We start from the raw sequence: 14,441 nt of genomic DNA on the forward strand, positions 1-14,441 counted from the left end.
GTGCATCCAGACTCTCCAGAAGTCTTCAGATTTCTGATTCACATCATAAGTCAGTGTTTCCAGCTGAAGTCTGTGATAAACACAGATCATCTGTAGGAACCACAATAATATCCATGTTTTAGCAAGAAATAAAAGAACTGCTAACAAGGACCTCATGTCTCTATCAAAAAGATCATCCAGTGTCTGATTTAGTAAATAGAATGAAGGAGATGATATAAAATGATGGTCATTGACCTCCTGCATAACAGAGTGTGCATCTTTCCTAAATGGTTGGATTTGACCAATTAGCTTGTTTCAAAGCATCTGACTGGGTTGATTTTCAGGATTCACCCTCTAATCTGTGCTTTTTTTCTCCCGTTTCTGCCCAGGTGTGTGCTCGGGAACACCACCATCCTGGCCGAGTTTGCCGGGGAAGAGGAAGTGAACCGCTTCTTTGCACAGGGCCAGACGCTGGGCGGGACGACCAGCTGGCAGGCCACCCCGGGCACCAATCAGACGAGGATGGGCGGGACCGGGACCGGAGCCTCTCATCCCATCGGCCACTCGCCCCACTGGAACAACAACAACGGCGCCGGCAGCAGCAGTAGCAGCGGCCTGGGAGCAGCGGGAACGAAGACGGGCGGAGAGCTGCTCTGGGGCGGCGTTCAGCAGTATTCAAGCCTGTGGGGACCCCCGAGCGGAGAGGAGGGCCGGGTGATGGGGAGCCCCACCCCAATCAATACACTGCTGCCTGGGGACCTGCTGAGCGGAGAGTCCATGTAGGAGAGGCTAAATACACAGCAACAGGAGCAAAAACCTTGCAAATCAATGTGGAGATAATCAGCGTGGGCGTAAAGGTGAAAAGGAGAGACGGGAGGAGGACGAGGCCACATCTTCGCTGCTCGTCCTTGACCTCCTCCGCTCCTTTTGTTTTTAACCACATTTCAGTTGCAGTTCTTTTGTGACTCTCAGTGAGAGATTTTGGTCACAGTGTTCAGTTTTTCCTCGTGTAGACGCAGGAGGAAGTCTTTCATTCAACTTTGTACAGAGACGAACTTTTGAAAGTCGCCGTGTGGAGCATACTTTAGTCAAACTGACACAGTGACGAGCTGCCGTCTTTAGACCGGCGTAGTCCCTCACTGCCTTTTGAGGCAATCATACTGCACCTCAGAGATCCATGAAAAAGGCATCATTCCCAAAGTAAAACCCTTCAATCAGAGCGGTTGTTGAACGTTCAGCTGGTCCAGACTCGACATTTGTTTCTCTCAGCACTAATGTTAGCCTTAAACTATTTCCTGCCCTGCTATCCTCACTCACTCTGTACTTGGTGAAGAAGCATACGGACACTTGCACACCCTTATTTCTGAGCCAGTGAAACCTGAGTGGAGAGTACATGCTGCTGCGGCTCAACAGAAGCGACCACAGCTCACAACGTCAGTGCATTTTTTTTGCAAGCAGATCGAGTTCCCCACGCGACGCTCAAAGGGAATGATGCAACTCTGTTCGCCTTGTTCAAGCCATTTATTTTTGTAGTGTGTTTTTTTTCTTGAACCATTGCAAACAAAGCTAAGAAATGATATTATTCAAACGTGTGTGTCAGTCTTACGTGGCGGAGGGGTCGGGTGGCGGCGGTCGCATGTACGGTGAAGGACGGACAGCCAACCGCTGCTCTAACTACGGAACTGTAAACACAAACACTTCGATGCACCTCAGCTCACTGCGGGGCGACTCGCAGTTCAGACCCTCTCACTGATGTTGTGGAAAACCTCAAGTCGTGCCCCCCTCACCCGCCTCCTCCCCTCGCCTCCCCCCTCCCCCCAGCGGCGCCCACTCCACCTGCAAAACACCTGCATTACAAAGCGACGTGCAATATAAGCCACAGACTCTACCGTCCGAGCCGCCCTGCCACGGCCTGAGAGGAGACTGTAAGGAACTGCAAAAACTTTATCTGCCCCCTCCCACCATTTCAAATAAAAAAAAAGAAAGAAAAACTGCCACTACTTTCTCCCCTTCTTCTCCCCCTCCTCACCCGTAAAGAGTGTGTGAACTCAGGAGAGTAGCAAAGCTGGTCCTCAACCATCTTCTGTCCGAGACACAAGGACACAAAGCACTTCTTCTTCAGCCGGCCTGCTCTCCACTCCCAGACTGGTTTTAGGGAGAGGGAGGGACTTGTGTGTGTGTGTGTGTGTGTGTGTGTGTGTGTGTGTGTGTGTGTGTGTGTGTGTGTGTGTGTGTGTGTGTGTGTGTGTGTGTGTGTGTGTGTGTGTGTGTGTGTGTGTGTGTGTGAGAGAGATTGGGGAGAAGGCATCAAACCAAAACGAGAGGAGCCCAGAAGACCAGATGACTTTTTTTTTTCCTCCTTTTTGCCCACATTTGCAGCGGTAGTAAAAATGAGCGAGCGGTCGATGATAGCACTTATTTACCCTCAATGCCAACGAATAGAAGAGAGGAGAAGCAACACTGGCGAATAAAAACTGAAAAAACAAAGACAAAAAAAAAGCAATCTGCTAAGTGGCTTCTCTATATACTTATTTTTTAACTTAACATGGATGTGAATTTTTGTTGTTGTTGTTTTGTTTTTGGAATCCTTCTTCCCTCAAGTCAGCGGGACCAGAAAGGATGTCAAACACGGTAGCAAAGTGAAGGGAAAGTACAAAGAACTGAGCTGACGATGGGTGTGGCTGGGAAGGACCCCCAAAAAGCACCTCATCCTCACCCTCTGATATCAAAGTAAATATCACTGTTACATTGCAACTTCTTTAGCCTTGGTGTCTGGAAACGCTCGACGTGTTCTACTGGGTCCAGCAGGGAGGACCGCCGTCTCTTCTGTCCTGGTTCTGTTGGAGGCCCTGCCAACCTGTGTGATAGTGTGGCCACTGAGTGCCTGCCTGCTGCAGAGTGCCGTGCTGCAGCAGCCCTCATCCCTCCCCTCTCCTTCCCTTCCTCCCCCGTCGCTCGCTGCCTCCCTGCGGATCCCCACAGACTGGCTTCCCTCCTCTTCCTCCCTCCTCTTCCTCCCTCCTCTTGAGCAGCTCTTTCAGAACTGGCCCACCTGTATTAAACCTACTACTGCTACGCCAGTCCTCAGCAAACCTCCACTTCCACTCTCTCTCCTGCAAGGATCACTTTAGCCAGAGATGGAGTTGTTTGATGTGTTTTGTTTTTTCTCTCTCTTGGATTTTACTTATGGAATTGCCAGTGTGCATTTTTATTTTTTTTTATTATTTTTGTTGTTGTGAGATGTTGTTGCTGTTATCATTGATGATATACTTCATGATTGTTTCTGATGATGACGATTTCATGGCTTTTTAAATATCGGTCTTTATGCAGTGTTCAGCTTCTCTCCTGCCCCTCCCACGGCCTCCGAGGCAAAAACCAGTGTGTGGTGACGAGGTACGCGTCCGTGGGTGAAGCGTAGTCCAGGATAGTGAGCCAGCGCCCCCCCACCCCGTCCATCCTGGGGTCTACTCACTCACGCTGGTGCTTTAACTCTGGGAGCACTCAGTTAAACTTAGAACCACCTCAACTGACAACAGCCTTCCATTTCTATGCAAAGACGAGGAGGTGTTCGTTCACAGCCATCCCCCGACATCTGCCAACCTTCACTTATCTCTCGACCTTTACGACCAGGCAGCTTCTCTCCAAACCTCACCTGGAAAACGTGCAGGGGGACACTGAAGGAGCCCGTCTTTAAGCGGCGTGGACGGAGCTATGAGATGACACTAGTTGTTGGCAAGCGGTCTTCAGTCTTGTGCCAACTGATTTACAGATATCTACTTCCACCTTCCTCATTTATCTTTAGCACCAGGAGTCTTTCTTACCGCTGCAGGGCTCCGGCTGTAGGAGGGCAGGACGGACGAGTGGTGCTGGTGTTTGGCCACCGGGGGGGCTGGAGGACGTAGACGAGGCTGCAGTAGGAGGAGGGGAGGTCCCTGTATGTGTCTGTGCACTGTTTATGGGTCACATCGGGTACATCTCTTTAAAAACCAAAAACATTATCTTTTCTTTATCATCAAGGTTTTTGCAAAAACTAGAAACTACAAAAAAAAAGTCTGTTTCAGCTGTGCACTCCGAGGCTGAGATGTTCTGTTTCTCTGCAAGCTGCCACCTTCTCACCCTGATGAGGGGAAGCTGGATCCTGGAGGTTCACGTCGGACCCCCAACCCGAAGGTCGCACCAGCCAGTACAGATATGTACACTGCCGTTCTAAGGTGGAGGGTCACGTAGAAATGTCCCTGTTTTTGAAAGATGACATGAAATTAACCATAAATCCAGTGTAGACATAGTTAATGTGGTAAATGACTATTGTAGCTGGAAACGGCTGATGTTTAATGGAATATCTCCATAGGGGTACAGAGGAACATTTCCAGCAACCATCACTCCTGTGTTCTAATGCTACATTGTGTTAGCTAATGGTGCTGAAAGGCTCATTGATGATTAGAAAACCCTTGTACAGTTATGTTAGCACATGGATAAATGTGGGAGTTTTCATGGAAAACATGGAATTGCCTGAAGTTCGGGTTAATTTCTGGCCGTTTTTGACAAGTTAATTGAGAGGCAGACAGGAACAGTAGGGAGAAGAATGGGAGGAAGACCTGCAGCAAAGGCCCTGAGCTGGATTTGAACCCAGGCCGCTGCATCAGGGAACCTCCTGTTTATGGGTCCTACACTCAACTAGTGGCCCAAACCTTTGAACGGTAGTGTAGATACATCCAGAGGTCATTTCTGCACATCTGGCTCTGGGGTCGGAGCAGCGGCCCGACGTATCGGCTGAAACAGGGACACGCCTCATTTCGGTACCAAGTCTTAAGCGTAGGGGAGTCGCCCTCTTCCAGAGTCGCTTCAGGCTCGTTCAACACAAACAATCACTATTGCCTGTGCTGTCTGTCTGTGATTGTTCCTGAAAACCTGCATTTACTCCACACTGGACTTGAATCAAGGAACTGGTGGTGAAGTGGGGGGGGTGAACCGAGTGGGAGGAACGGGCGACCGGGACCGAGGTCGGACCGGACCCTCCCACACCCACGTCTGCACTCTTATCTACCTGTCTAGTGTTGGAAATCAGACCCTCTCCCTTTGAGTTCTCCTTTTTGTAAGTCACATGGACTGAAAGGCAACTGGAGCTGAATTCAAATCTGCTTCTCAATCATGGATCAGACAAGGGTCTGGGGCAGGGACCCCGAAAAGAGTTGAATTAGCAAATCTCTCTTTTAAAAACAAAAGGCCTGGGTTGAATATGCACATGCTAGTTCGTATGCGCTGCACAGCCACGCCTACATGATGGCTGTGCTGTGTGTACGTGGCTGGATCTCTCTGTTTTCCACTTAGCCTACGCCCCCCCCTGCCCCGGCTTCAGCCCTTACCCTGTGTATCCGACATTCTATTCCCCAGAAGACGAGATCATAAACATATCAGAGTAATACGAAATAATGAAAACAAATACTTGAATCAAAAGAAGCGCCAATAATGTAATGTGAACACTTTTTGTAGTGGTTTTTGTCTCATTCATACACTTCAGAGATTTTTTGATAGCGTCGGTTCAGAGTGAATAAAAATTTGAAATGTTGTTGAAAACAAAGATCGATATAAAGGCAAAATTTTACATCTGTTGTATTTGAGTGTTTGCACAAGGCTGCTTGTACTGTACGAATGAATGTGAGGTGAAATCCGTGTGAGAGCTCGTGATTACAGCGGAGCAATGATCCGCCTCGTGTTTCTCTTTTCAGTTCAGTATACTTTGGTTGTTGATTTTTCTTTTTCTTTTTTTTGCTTGTCAAAACTATATTCTGATGTTAATTGTTACTAGCCTCTAGCGTTGCACTGAGTGTCGCCTCACCCCTCATCCAGCTAAACGAACAACATGATACAAGTACTGAGGGGAGACGGGGACAGTTCACGTGTAAATGTTTACTCAAGGACTAAAAATAAGTGTGTTTTTAAAACTGTAATGTTTATCTACCTTAGTGGCTTTCATTGTGGAATAATCCAAGAAAGTATGGATCATAATTGAGTATTGCACCATTTTTCAGACTATAAACCTAAAAAAAAAAAACGAAGAAAAAGTGAAAAAAAAATCACATATGTATAAAAAATGCAAAAAAAAAAAAAAAGTATTTTGCAGACCTGTGGCCATAGATTGGGGTAGAAGGACTTCAGCTCTCCTAAATCTGAGCAACGGAGAGCGAAGGACAAGACATCAGACCGAGCCTTGGCTTCTAGGGCTCATTCAGAGGTGCCTACCTTTATTTTTTCTTTTTGGTTTGTTAGCTTTTCGTTCTGTTTTCACTCATCTGTTTTAATGCAAGGCCACTGACAGTTTACAAACACTTAGTTTTTTTCTAGAGTTCGAAAAAATTTCAGCGAAACAAAGGAAGGAATGTTGGAAAAACAAAAAAAAAACAGGACAAATGCTTCCATTTTTGAGAAAAAAAAGAAAAGTGCAACACAAACGCTTCACCGAATGAAGATTTATTCTCGTGCTACTTTCAGAACTCTGGGATCGAACAGTGTTGTCTCGTTCTGTTTAACCTTCTGTATGTTTTATGTTGATTATATCTATTTTTCCTTTATATAAAAACAAACAAACAAAAAAAGAAAAAAAGACATAATTGCTCACTCTCTTGCACACACACGAAAAAGTGGATCTTGTCTCAGGAAGGTTCCAGAGTACCGACTCCACGCCATTTTAATGTACATTTTTATGATGAGTTAAAAACAAGAAAAATAACAAAAAAAGGATGACTTAAAAGAAACAATTCTAAGCACTGAAAGTTATGGATTTCAGAAGAAGAGAAATTTTGTTTCTAAATCCGTAGCAGTTACGTAATAACCAAATAATGGACTTTAAATGAGAAATGGAGTGCTTTATATATAAATCTATATATTAAAATTGCTTTACATTTAAAAATGGTCAATGATGAGTTTGTTTAAAAAAGAAAAGGGTTAAAAAAAAGAAAAAAAGAGGGTGAATAACATGCAAAATGCTGTATGTTTGAATCTTTGTGTTTTCTTAATGAGGTCCCGTCCTGAACGAATCAGGAACATTGTGCATTACTCTCTCTCTCTCTCTGTCTGTCTCTCTCTCTCTCTGTCTCTCTCTGTCTCTCTCTCTGTGTCTCTCTCTCTGTCTCTCTTTGTCTCTCTCTCTCTGTCTCTCTCTCTCTGTCTCTCTCTCTCTCTGTCTCTCTCTCTCTGTCTCTCTCTGTCTCTCTCTCTCTCTCTGTCTCTCTCTGTCTCTCTCTCTCTCTGTCTCTGTCTCTCTCTCTCTCTCTGTCTCTCTCTCTCTCTGTCTCTGTCTCTGTCTCTCTCTCTCTGTGTCTCTCTCTCTCTCTCTCTCCCTCTCATTCTCTCCCACAGCGGGTATTATTATTATGGTTATTATGGTTATTATTAATAGAAGAATCAGACCTTTGAACATGAGCTGGTTGTAAAGGATCATGAAACTATGCACAAGTGTCGGGGGGGCGGGGTTTGGGTTTGCAGCCCGGCTGATCTTATTGCAGGGGTTTTTGGGATCCAATGTGTTGTTGTTTGTTCATTTTAATTTTTAAACGGGGGTGGAGGGAGGCGGTGGAGAGGTGACTCACTTCAGACCCCCCACCTCCGGCTTCCTTCCCCTGATTCAGATCGACCTACATCGCCATGCTGTGTACTCCTAAAACCAATGAGCGTCTCACTCTTTAGCACTGTGGGATTCTAGCCTGTCACCCTCAAGGGGGTTATTATTTGTTTGTTTTATGGAGGGTGGGTTCAGGGCTGCTTTTATTTTATTTTTTTTTGCCTTTTTTTGTTGTTTTTTTTTTTGAAATATTCAGTAAAAATGTCTGTACTGAGAGTTAATGAGAAGTCAGTGGCTTGTAATGTTTTATTTTTTTCTCTGTATATCTCTTTCTCCTCATAGAATGTGATTGTTCAATGACATGCACCGAAACAAAATGTTTTCATGAACTATGGAGCTTCTTTCAAATATTAATAAAATAGCATTTTTTTCTTGGCTGTTAAACGTGTCCACCTTTTTGCTTATTTATCTGTTTGTTTGTTTATTTAAGGGTCGTTCCAGGACTGGAGGACATTTTAAGTCCCTTCCATCAAATTCCAAATAATCCATGTAGAAAATGTAAAAACATGCAGTTGTGTAAATGCTCTTGTCCTGAGACCAAATCTGAAAAAAAAAATAGGAGAAAAGAATGTTTAAAAATACCAAATAAGTCTGGAGTTCCCCCTAAAATGTCATTTCTCTTGTCCCACCTCCTGATGACCAAACTGAGTCTCGAATAAAACAGTTTAAATGTAATTTAAATCTCCTTTTTATGGTTTAATTTCTTTATTGATTTCTCTTGTAATTGTGGGAAAAATACTTTTAATCAACATAATATTTTAAATAATAATTATTATACACGGGATGTGTGTCCCAAAACATGTTAGCAGAACCTGTTGATGTTTTGTCGTTTTCTGTCTTGTTTTTGTCATTTTTGTCTCATTTCTGTCATTTTGTTCCCTGTTTTTGTAATTTTCTGTCTTGTTTTTGTCGTTTCCATCATCCAACAGTTTTCCTAAAGAATGTGTAGAGCAAAGCTATGTCCTCTCTTCTATTTTCCATCTTTTCATCCATTATCAGCCTTGATTGAATGTCTCTCTCTACCTCATATTATCAGGATCAGACTCATTCTTTGGACTGTTTTCCATCAGTCAGTTTGTCCTCTTGGTCAGCAGTAACAGCTAGCTAAATATCTAGCTTCTACTGCTGAGAAAAAGATCACATTAGCATGGATTAGCAACCCTGTTACTGTGATTAGAGTAGGGTTAGCAAACAGCTCAGAAAACATGGAATAAAAATGCTACCATTGATGTGGAAGCTGAACCAATCAATACCTATTATTGATGAATATGGAGCAGAACACTGTAAAAGAGAAGGTTTATTTTTCAAAAAGTTTGAGGCCCAAATGTCCTCCAGTTCTGGAATGATGCTTAACTTCTGTCAGGAGTAAAACATTAATTTTCACATGAAGCTAGTTTTACTGTATTAAATGCATGTTGGAGATTTACGTTACTGTTGCTCAGTATTTGCTCTCTGGACTCCAGGTTTTTGTTTTTGTTTGGTTTTTTTTGCCAGAAGTGGATTTAATGCAGAATAAAAATGCTTCCATTGATGTGTGAGCTGAACAAATCAAGCCTTTGATAGTTTATTACCTATTATTGATGAAAAGGAGCAGAAAACTGTAAAAAAAAAATAAAATAAAATAAAATGAGGTTTATTTTTCAAGCATTTTGAAGCACAAATGTCCTCCAGTTCTGGAATGACCCTAATTTGTTGTTTTAGGGTTTTTTTTGGTCTATTATTTCCTGGACGTGACGTCACCGGACGCTTCAGGCTCTGAGGGCGAGCTGTCTGGGGCAGGCGTAGTAGTTGTCCTGCGGCTGTCGGATGTTGGGGTTTGCGTAGACGGGGAAGCTGACTTCCTCCAGATGTGAGGGGGCTTCCTGGCTGCTCGGGGGGCTTCCAGGGCTCTGCTGCTTCCAGCTCATTTCCTCGTAGATCGGAACATGAGGCTGCGGTCGGTGTCGAGGCCTCGTCTTCACCTACAGACATTTAGTTCATGCTCAGTGTCAGCGAGCTTCTGCATTTGATTTTTCACACTTTCTGAGCCAAACAACTAGAAAAGCTCACATCTAATGATTGTTGGAATTATCAACCAATCTGACAACTGTCTCAGATAAATGATTCATCTTCTTCTTATAAAATGATTCAATCTGTTTATTTTCACGAGAAAGTGACAAAACTATCAAGTGTTGAAGACAATTTTAGCATTTTTGCTTTAAAATAAAACAACAAACACTCGCTAAATGTTAAATTTGAGTAATGTCATGATTAATCTAAAATTGGTTGCAAAATTATAATGAGACAATTAGGAAATGATTTATGGGCTTCTTTGTTGGAGACTGCAGCATTAAACAGCTTGCTGAGACCCAGTTAGCAAAATAATACACAACACTACTAATAAGAGAGCTTTACAGCACAGTCTCTGCTGTAAATATTGATTTTATACTGTAAAGTTTTTCTAGATTAGCTAAAGTTGATATTAGTTAAAGTTTATCTACATTAAAGATGCTCTGTATTAATAAAAGCTGCTCTAAATGAGATAAAGTTACTTTATATCAGTTAAAGTTGCTCTTAATGAGCTAAAATTGCTCTTTATTATTAAAAGTTGTTTAAAAAATTACCGAAAGTTGCTCCATATTAATTAAAGTAGCTCTAAACTCATTAAAGTTGCCCTAAATGTCTGTCGTGGTGCATTTATGAACCCGTTTCCACTGCAAACACATTTAAACAACACAAACTCTAAATCTTTAGTTTTAATTCTAAGATCAAAATGGACGACTTTAAACCTGCTACACATCAGAACAAAACAGCATTTAGTTCCAAAGCCAGCGAACTTTGTAATAACAATTTAAATGTGAAGTATATCAGGATTTCTTTGTGACTACAGGAGGTTTTAAAGGTTGGAGTTTGTCAGTTACCATTATTAGGATTAATAATGGATTACGGATCCTTTAGACCACTTTAATCTTTTGGATATTTCCTGTTGCATTTAATTATCTCTCCCTTTGTCACTTCACATGTCACAGATTTCATGACTCATTCACCAACAATCCCTCCGATAACTATCTGACAAACGGACGTCTGTCAGGCTTGTGACACGTTAATTGATATTCAGCTCCATATGACTCATTAGCGCTGCTTTTTTTGTCGCTTCCACTCGTAGTAGGTGCAGAGAAAGAATGCAAATTTATGTAACGTGACAGGAGAAAGCACCAAACACAGGAGGACCGACACGTTAGCAGCGAGTCGTGCTATTTCACAAGAAAACTTCAGAAATTAATAGGAACTTCTCTAGAAAGCTTTTAGTTTGTAGAAGATGTTTGGCCTCTAATCCAAGAGACTTCCTGTTTCTGTCATTTTCTGTCTTGTTTCTTTCATTTTCCATCTCATTTCTGTCATTTTGTGTCTCATTTTCATCATTTTGCATCTCATTTCTGTCGCTTTGTATCTTCTTTTTGATGTCTACATCATCAAATTGTTTTCCTAAACAATGCATAGAGCAAAGCTATGTCCTCTCTTCTATTTTCCATCTTTTCATCCATTGTCAGTCTTGATTGAATGTCTCTCTCTACCTCATATTATCAGGATCAGACTCATTCTTTGGACTGTTTTCCATCAGTCAGTTTGTCCTCTTGGTCAGCAGTAACAGCTAGCTAAATATCTAGCTTCTACTCCTGAGAGAAAGATCACATTAGCATGGATTAGCAACCCTGTTACTGTGATTAGAGTAGGGTTAGCAAACAACACAGAAAACATATATTGATATTACTGATGAATGTGGAGCAGAAAACTGTAAAAGAGAAGGTTTATTTTTCAAAAAGTTTGAGGCCCAAATGTCCTCCAGTTCCTGAATCACCCTCATATTAGCTAAATACTCACACATTTGTCGATGGCCAGCGTGCTGAGCATCACCAGAAGAAGTCCTGCTGCTGTGAAGATGGTCCAGAGCAGAGGAGGGTAACTCTGAGAGCACCGACACGACCTCCCTGCACAAACACACCATTAGAACCTGAGGTAACTGTTAAAGTGCAGCACAGAGAGGCATTTTAGCCGCTTACCTTCAACCAACAGGAAGACCTTGTGGGGGCTGAGGATGCTCTGGTCTGAGCTGTTCTCCTGGTAGCTCAGCTCCCACATGTACAGTCCAGTGTCACTCAGCTGGACCTGAGAGATGGTCACGTTCAGGGCGTCCAGTCCTCCACGGAGCTGCAGACGAGTCCTGACCTCCGGGTCCACCCTGACCTCCCCGGCCTCGCTCAGCGACAGCAGCGTGGTCTGGCTCTGGGCCCTGCGGTGGTAAAGGTGGAGGCCTGACGGGCTGCCGTGGTCCTTCTGAGGGGAGCAGAACAGGACCAGAGTCTGGCCCTCCATCAGACGCTCAAACACCAACTCTGCACCGGCTGCAGGATGAAACAATCAGCTAATGACTGGATGTCTACCTGTTGTATCACTTCAGTCTAGACATCTCAGTAATTACAGTTTGATTTCTTTTCAGACATAGACACATAGCATTGTCATATCTATCTATCTATCTGTCTGTCTGTCTGTCTGTCTGTCTGTCTGTCTATCTATCTATCTATCTATCTATCTATCTGTGTGTATACATACACTACAGGTACAGCAAATTGTGCTACAAAGTTTTCTGATCACTGCAGCACTTCATGCTAACAACGTCACCTCAAAGCTAAACATGTTGTTTTTAGCACAAAAGCTAACATTAGCTACAACAGTCCTGGTACCAGCTAATGGTGTAGCCATCCCATAATAGACCACTTTCCAAGACAATGAAAGTGCTTGAGTTTACAAAAAGTCTTAAAATGTTGACTATAATTGCTATAATGTGAGTTTGCAGTGATCTGTGAATGTAGCAGATTTACAAAGACAGTCCATAAACAATATATTTTTATTCTGACTCTGCTGCCACTATCTGATTAAAGTCGGTCCTATAATTTGGTTTCTGACTTAAAAAATGAATAAAATATTAGATATTTGGTTGAACAGGCACACTTGAAACTGTGGAATGTGAAGTTAAAGAGATGTTCAAAAAGTACCACAACAAGCATCTGTCAGATAGGACAACCCAGAGGAAACAACAGATGAAGAAATGTATTTACATCAGGAGGCAGAAACAGACAAAATAACGCAGGTTTCTCCTAAAGTTTGGTCTTAAAGTCTGAACATCTGTCAAATACTAAACAAACGAGACAAATTCAGTCCAAACGGCTCCACTTTTTTGGTCTGTTTGCACAATTAAGGCTGAAATTTAATGATTTCCCCTTTTTTTTTGTCCACTGGAAGTTGATGTTGTGATGCATCTAAAAGTCTGTTTTCACTGCAATTTGCATGAAATTTAAACAACCCAAACCAAAATGAACAACTTTAAACCAGCGACACATCAGGACAGCATTTAACTCTGAATAAACAGAACTTTATCAAATAATAATATATCCACATTATACTGAAGGAAAATGTTGTTAAATCATGAATATTAGCATAATTTGGCACTGACAGAGTTGGTTTAGATGTTTCTAAGTGTAAATTTGACGTACCTTCACAGAGCTGAATGAAAATGAGAAGCCCAGCCAGGCTCGTCTTCATGTTTTCTTCAGTTATAAAAGCTCAGACATCTATAAGCGCTCAGTCATAATGTCCTCTTCCCCTTTCCTCCTCAGCGTGGTGAGACTCTGCTCAGCCTCACTATTTATTGTTCTTCTCCTTTTGCAGGAAGGCGACTTCAAAGCAAGAACGGCCGTTAAATCGCTGCGGTTGGTCTGGTGTATGCTTAGATTGTTTTTCCTTTCACAGAATCAGGATGCCAAACTTCAGATTTTAAAGTCTGAACTGTAAAACTGAATGCAAACCAAAAAATCTAAATAAAAAACAACTCTTCTCCTCAGTATGTCAGCGGTAGAATCTCCACGTCTGACCCCAGCTGCACCTCTCACATTGTGATTTCATCTAAAAGTTGAATTTTACTTTCATTCTGCGTCGCCGGATGTTTCTGGTGACTCCAGATCGGTGTGAAGGTGCAGCTCAGAGCAGCAGCGTCTGACAGCTTTCCTGTCATTATTCTTCTGCATTTGTGTGTTTGTGCTCTCTCCACACGACAAAATCTAAAATTAGAACAGCATATGTGCACAATACCAGCAGATACGAGATCAAACATAAAACATACAGCAGATCTGAGTTCACCCATCTGCAATATGATTTATTAATGATTCTACATCGTATCGCTTACAGGAGCTGCACTGATTCTAGGTTTTGTTCTTATCTTAAATTAAAATTAAAGTACAGACATCCCAGTGGGAACGGCAGCAGTCCATCTGTCATTACTGGGATTCATATCTTCATTAATTCATTCGTGTAAATGACCTTAAGTTTGCGTTCTTAGTGTCCTTGTGTCCATCTGTTTTCCTTCTTTGTATTATTTACACCACCTTTCAAAAGTTTAGGCTCACACACACAGTTTTGTGTTTTTCCTGAAAACACATGAAAAGTGACCCCAAACTTTTGAACGTTGTAAAGTTAAGTAAAGTTTATTTATATAGCAGTTTTCAGATATAAAAATCACAAAGTGCTTTACATTGAAAGAAAAAGAAAAATAAGACATAAAAATACAGTAAAATAAGCCCCCACAATGTAAAGCCACATTGCTCATAAAATCACACAGATAAAAATCATGCACAGAAAATCACACACGTAAAATCACATAAAATCGTCCACATTAAAGCCCTCTCTCAACTAAAAGCCTGCTTGTATAAAAAAGTTTTCAGCTGCTTTTTAAAATAATCAGCTGAGTCTGTGCATCTCAAGGAAACAGGCAGCGCATTCCACAGTCTAGGAGCTACTGCCTGAAAGGATC

General features: G+C 42.3%; 2 protein-coding genes across 2 annotated transcripts in view; one reads left to right on the forward strand and one right to left on the reverse strand.

Annotated features, from left to right (window-relative positions):
* The window catches only part of LOC110956030 (trinucleotide repeat-containing gene 6C protein-like), a 69,204-nt gene extending 61,223 nt beyond the window's left edge, over window positions 1–7,981 (forward strand). Inside the window, 1 exon segment of the mRNA XM_051941042.1 lies at window positions 369–7,981. Coding sequence (XP_051797002.1) covers window positions 369–762 — 394 coding nt within the window. The 3' untranslated portion in view covers window positions 763–7,981.
* Window positions 7,982–8,881: 900 nt separating this feature from the next.
* Window positions 8,882–13,618, reverse strand: LOC110956017 (uncharacterized). The gene is made up of 4 exons (XM_022201239.2): window positions 13,129–13,618; window positions 11,638–11,979; window positions 11,459–11,565; window positions 8,882–9,558 (listed from the first exon to the last, which is right to left on the reverse strand). The coding sequence occupies exons 1-4, from the start codon at window positions 13,175–13,177 to the stop codon at window positions 9,346–9,348; spliced, it is 711 nt and encodes a 236-aa protein (XP_022056931.2). The 5' UTR covers window positions 13,178–13,618; the 3' UTR covers window positions 8,882–9,345.
* Between the last annotated feature and the right edge of the window lie 823 nt (window positions 13,619–14,441).

This window comes from Acanthochromis polyacanthus, chromosome 21 (genome assembly GCF_021347895.1).
Source record: "Acanthochromis polyacanthus isolate Apoly-LR-REF ecotype Palm Island chromosome 21, KAUST_Apoly_ChrSc, whole genome shotgun sequence".
Lineage (NCBI taxonomy): Eukaryota > Metazoa > Chordata > Actinopteri > Pomacentridae > Acanthochromis > Acanthochromis polyacanthus.

Bases quoted from the DNA above. Each gene is read 5' to 3' on its own strand.
- LOC110956017 (XM_022201239.2), bottom strand. From the start codon at position 13,177: ATGAAGACGAGCCTGGCTGGGCTTCTCATTTTCATTCAGCTCTGTGAA. The intron at 11,566-11,637 runs GTAAGCGGCTAA...GTGTTTGTGCAG, and splicing joins GGTCTTCCTGTTGGTTGAAG to GGAGGTCGTGTCGGTGCTCT. The intron at 9,559-11,458 runs GTGAGTATTTAG...AAATGTCTGTAG, and splicing joins CGCTGGCCATCGACAAATGT to GTGAAGACGAGGCCTCGACA.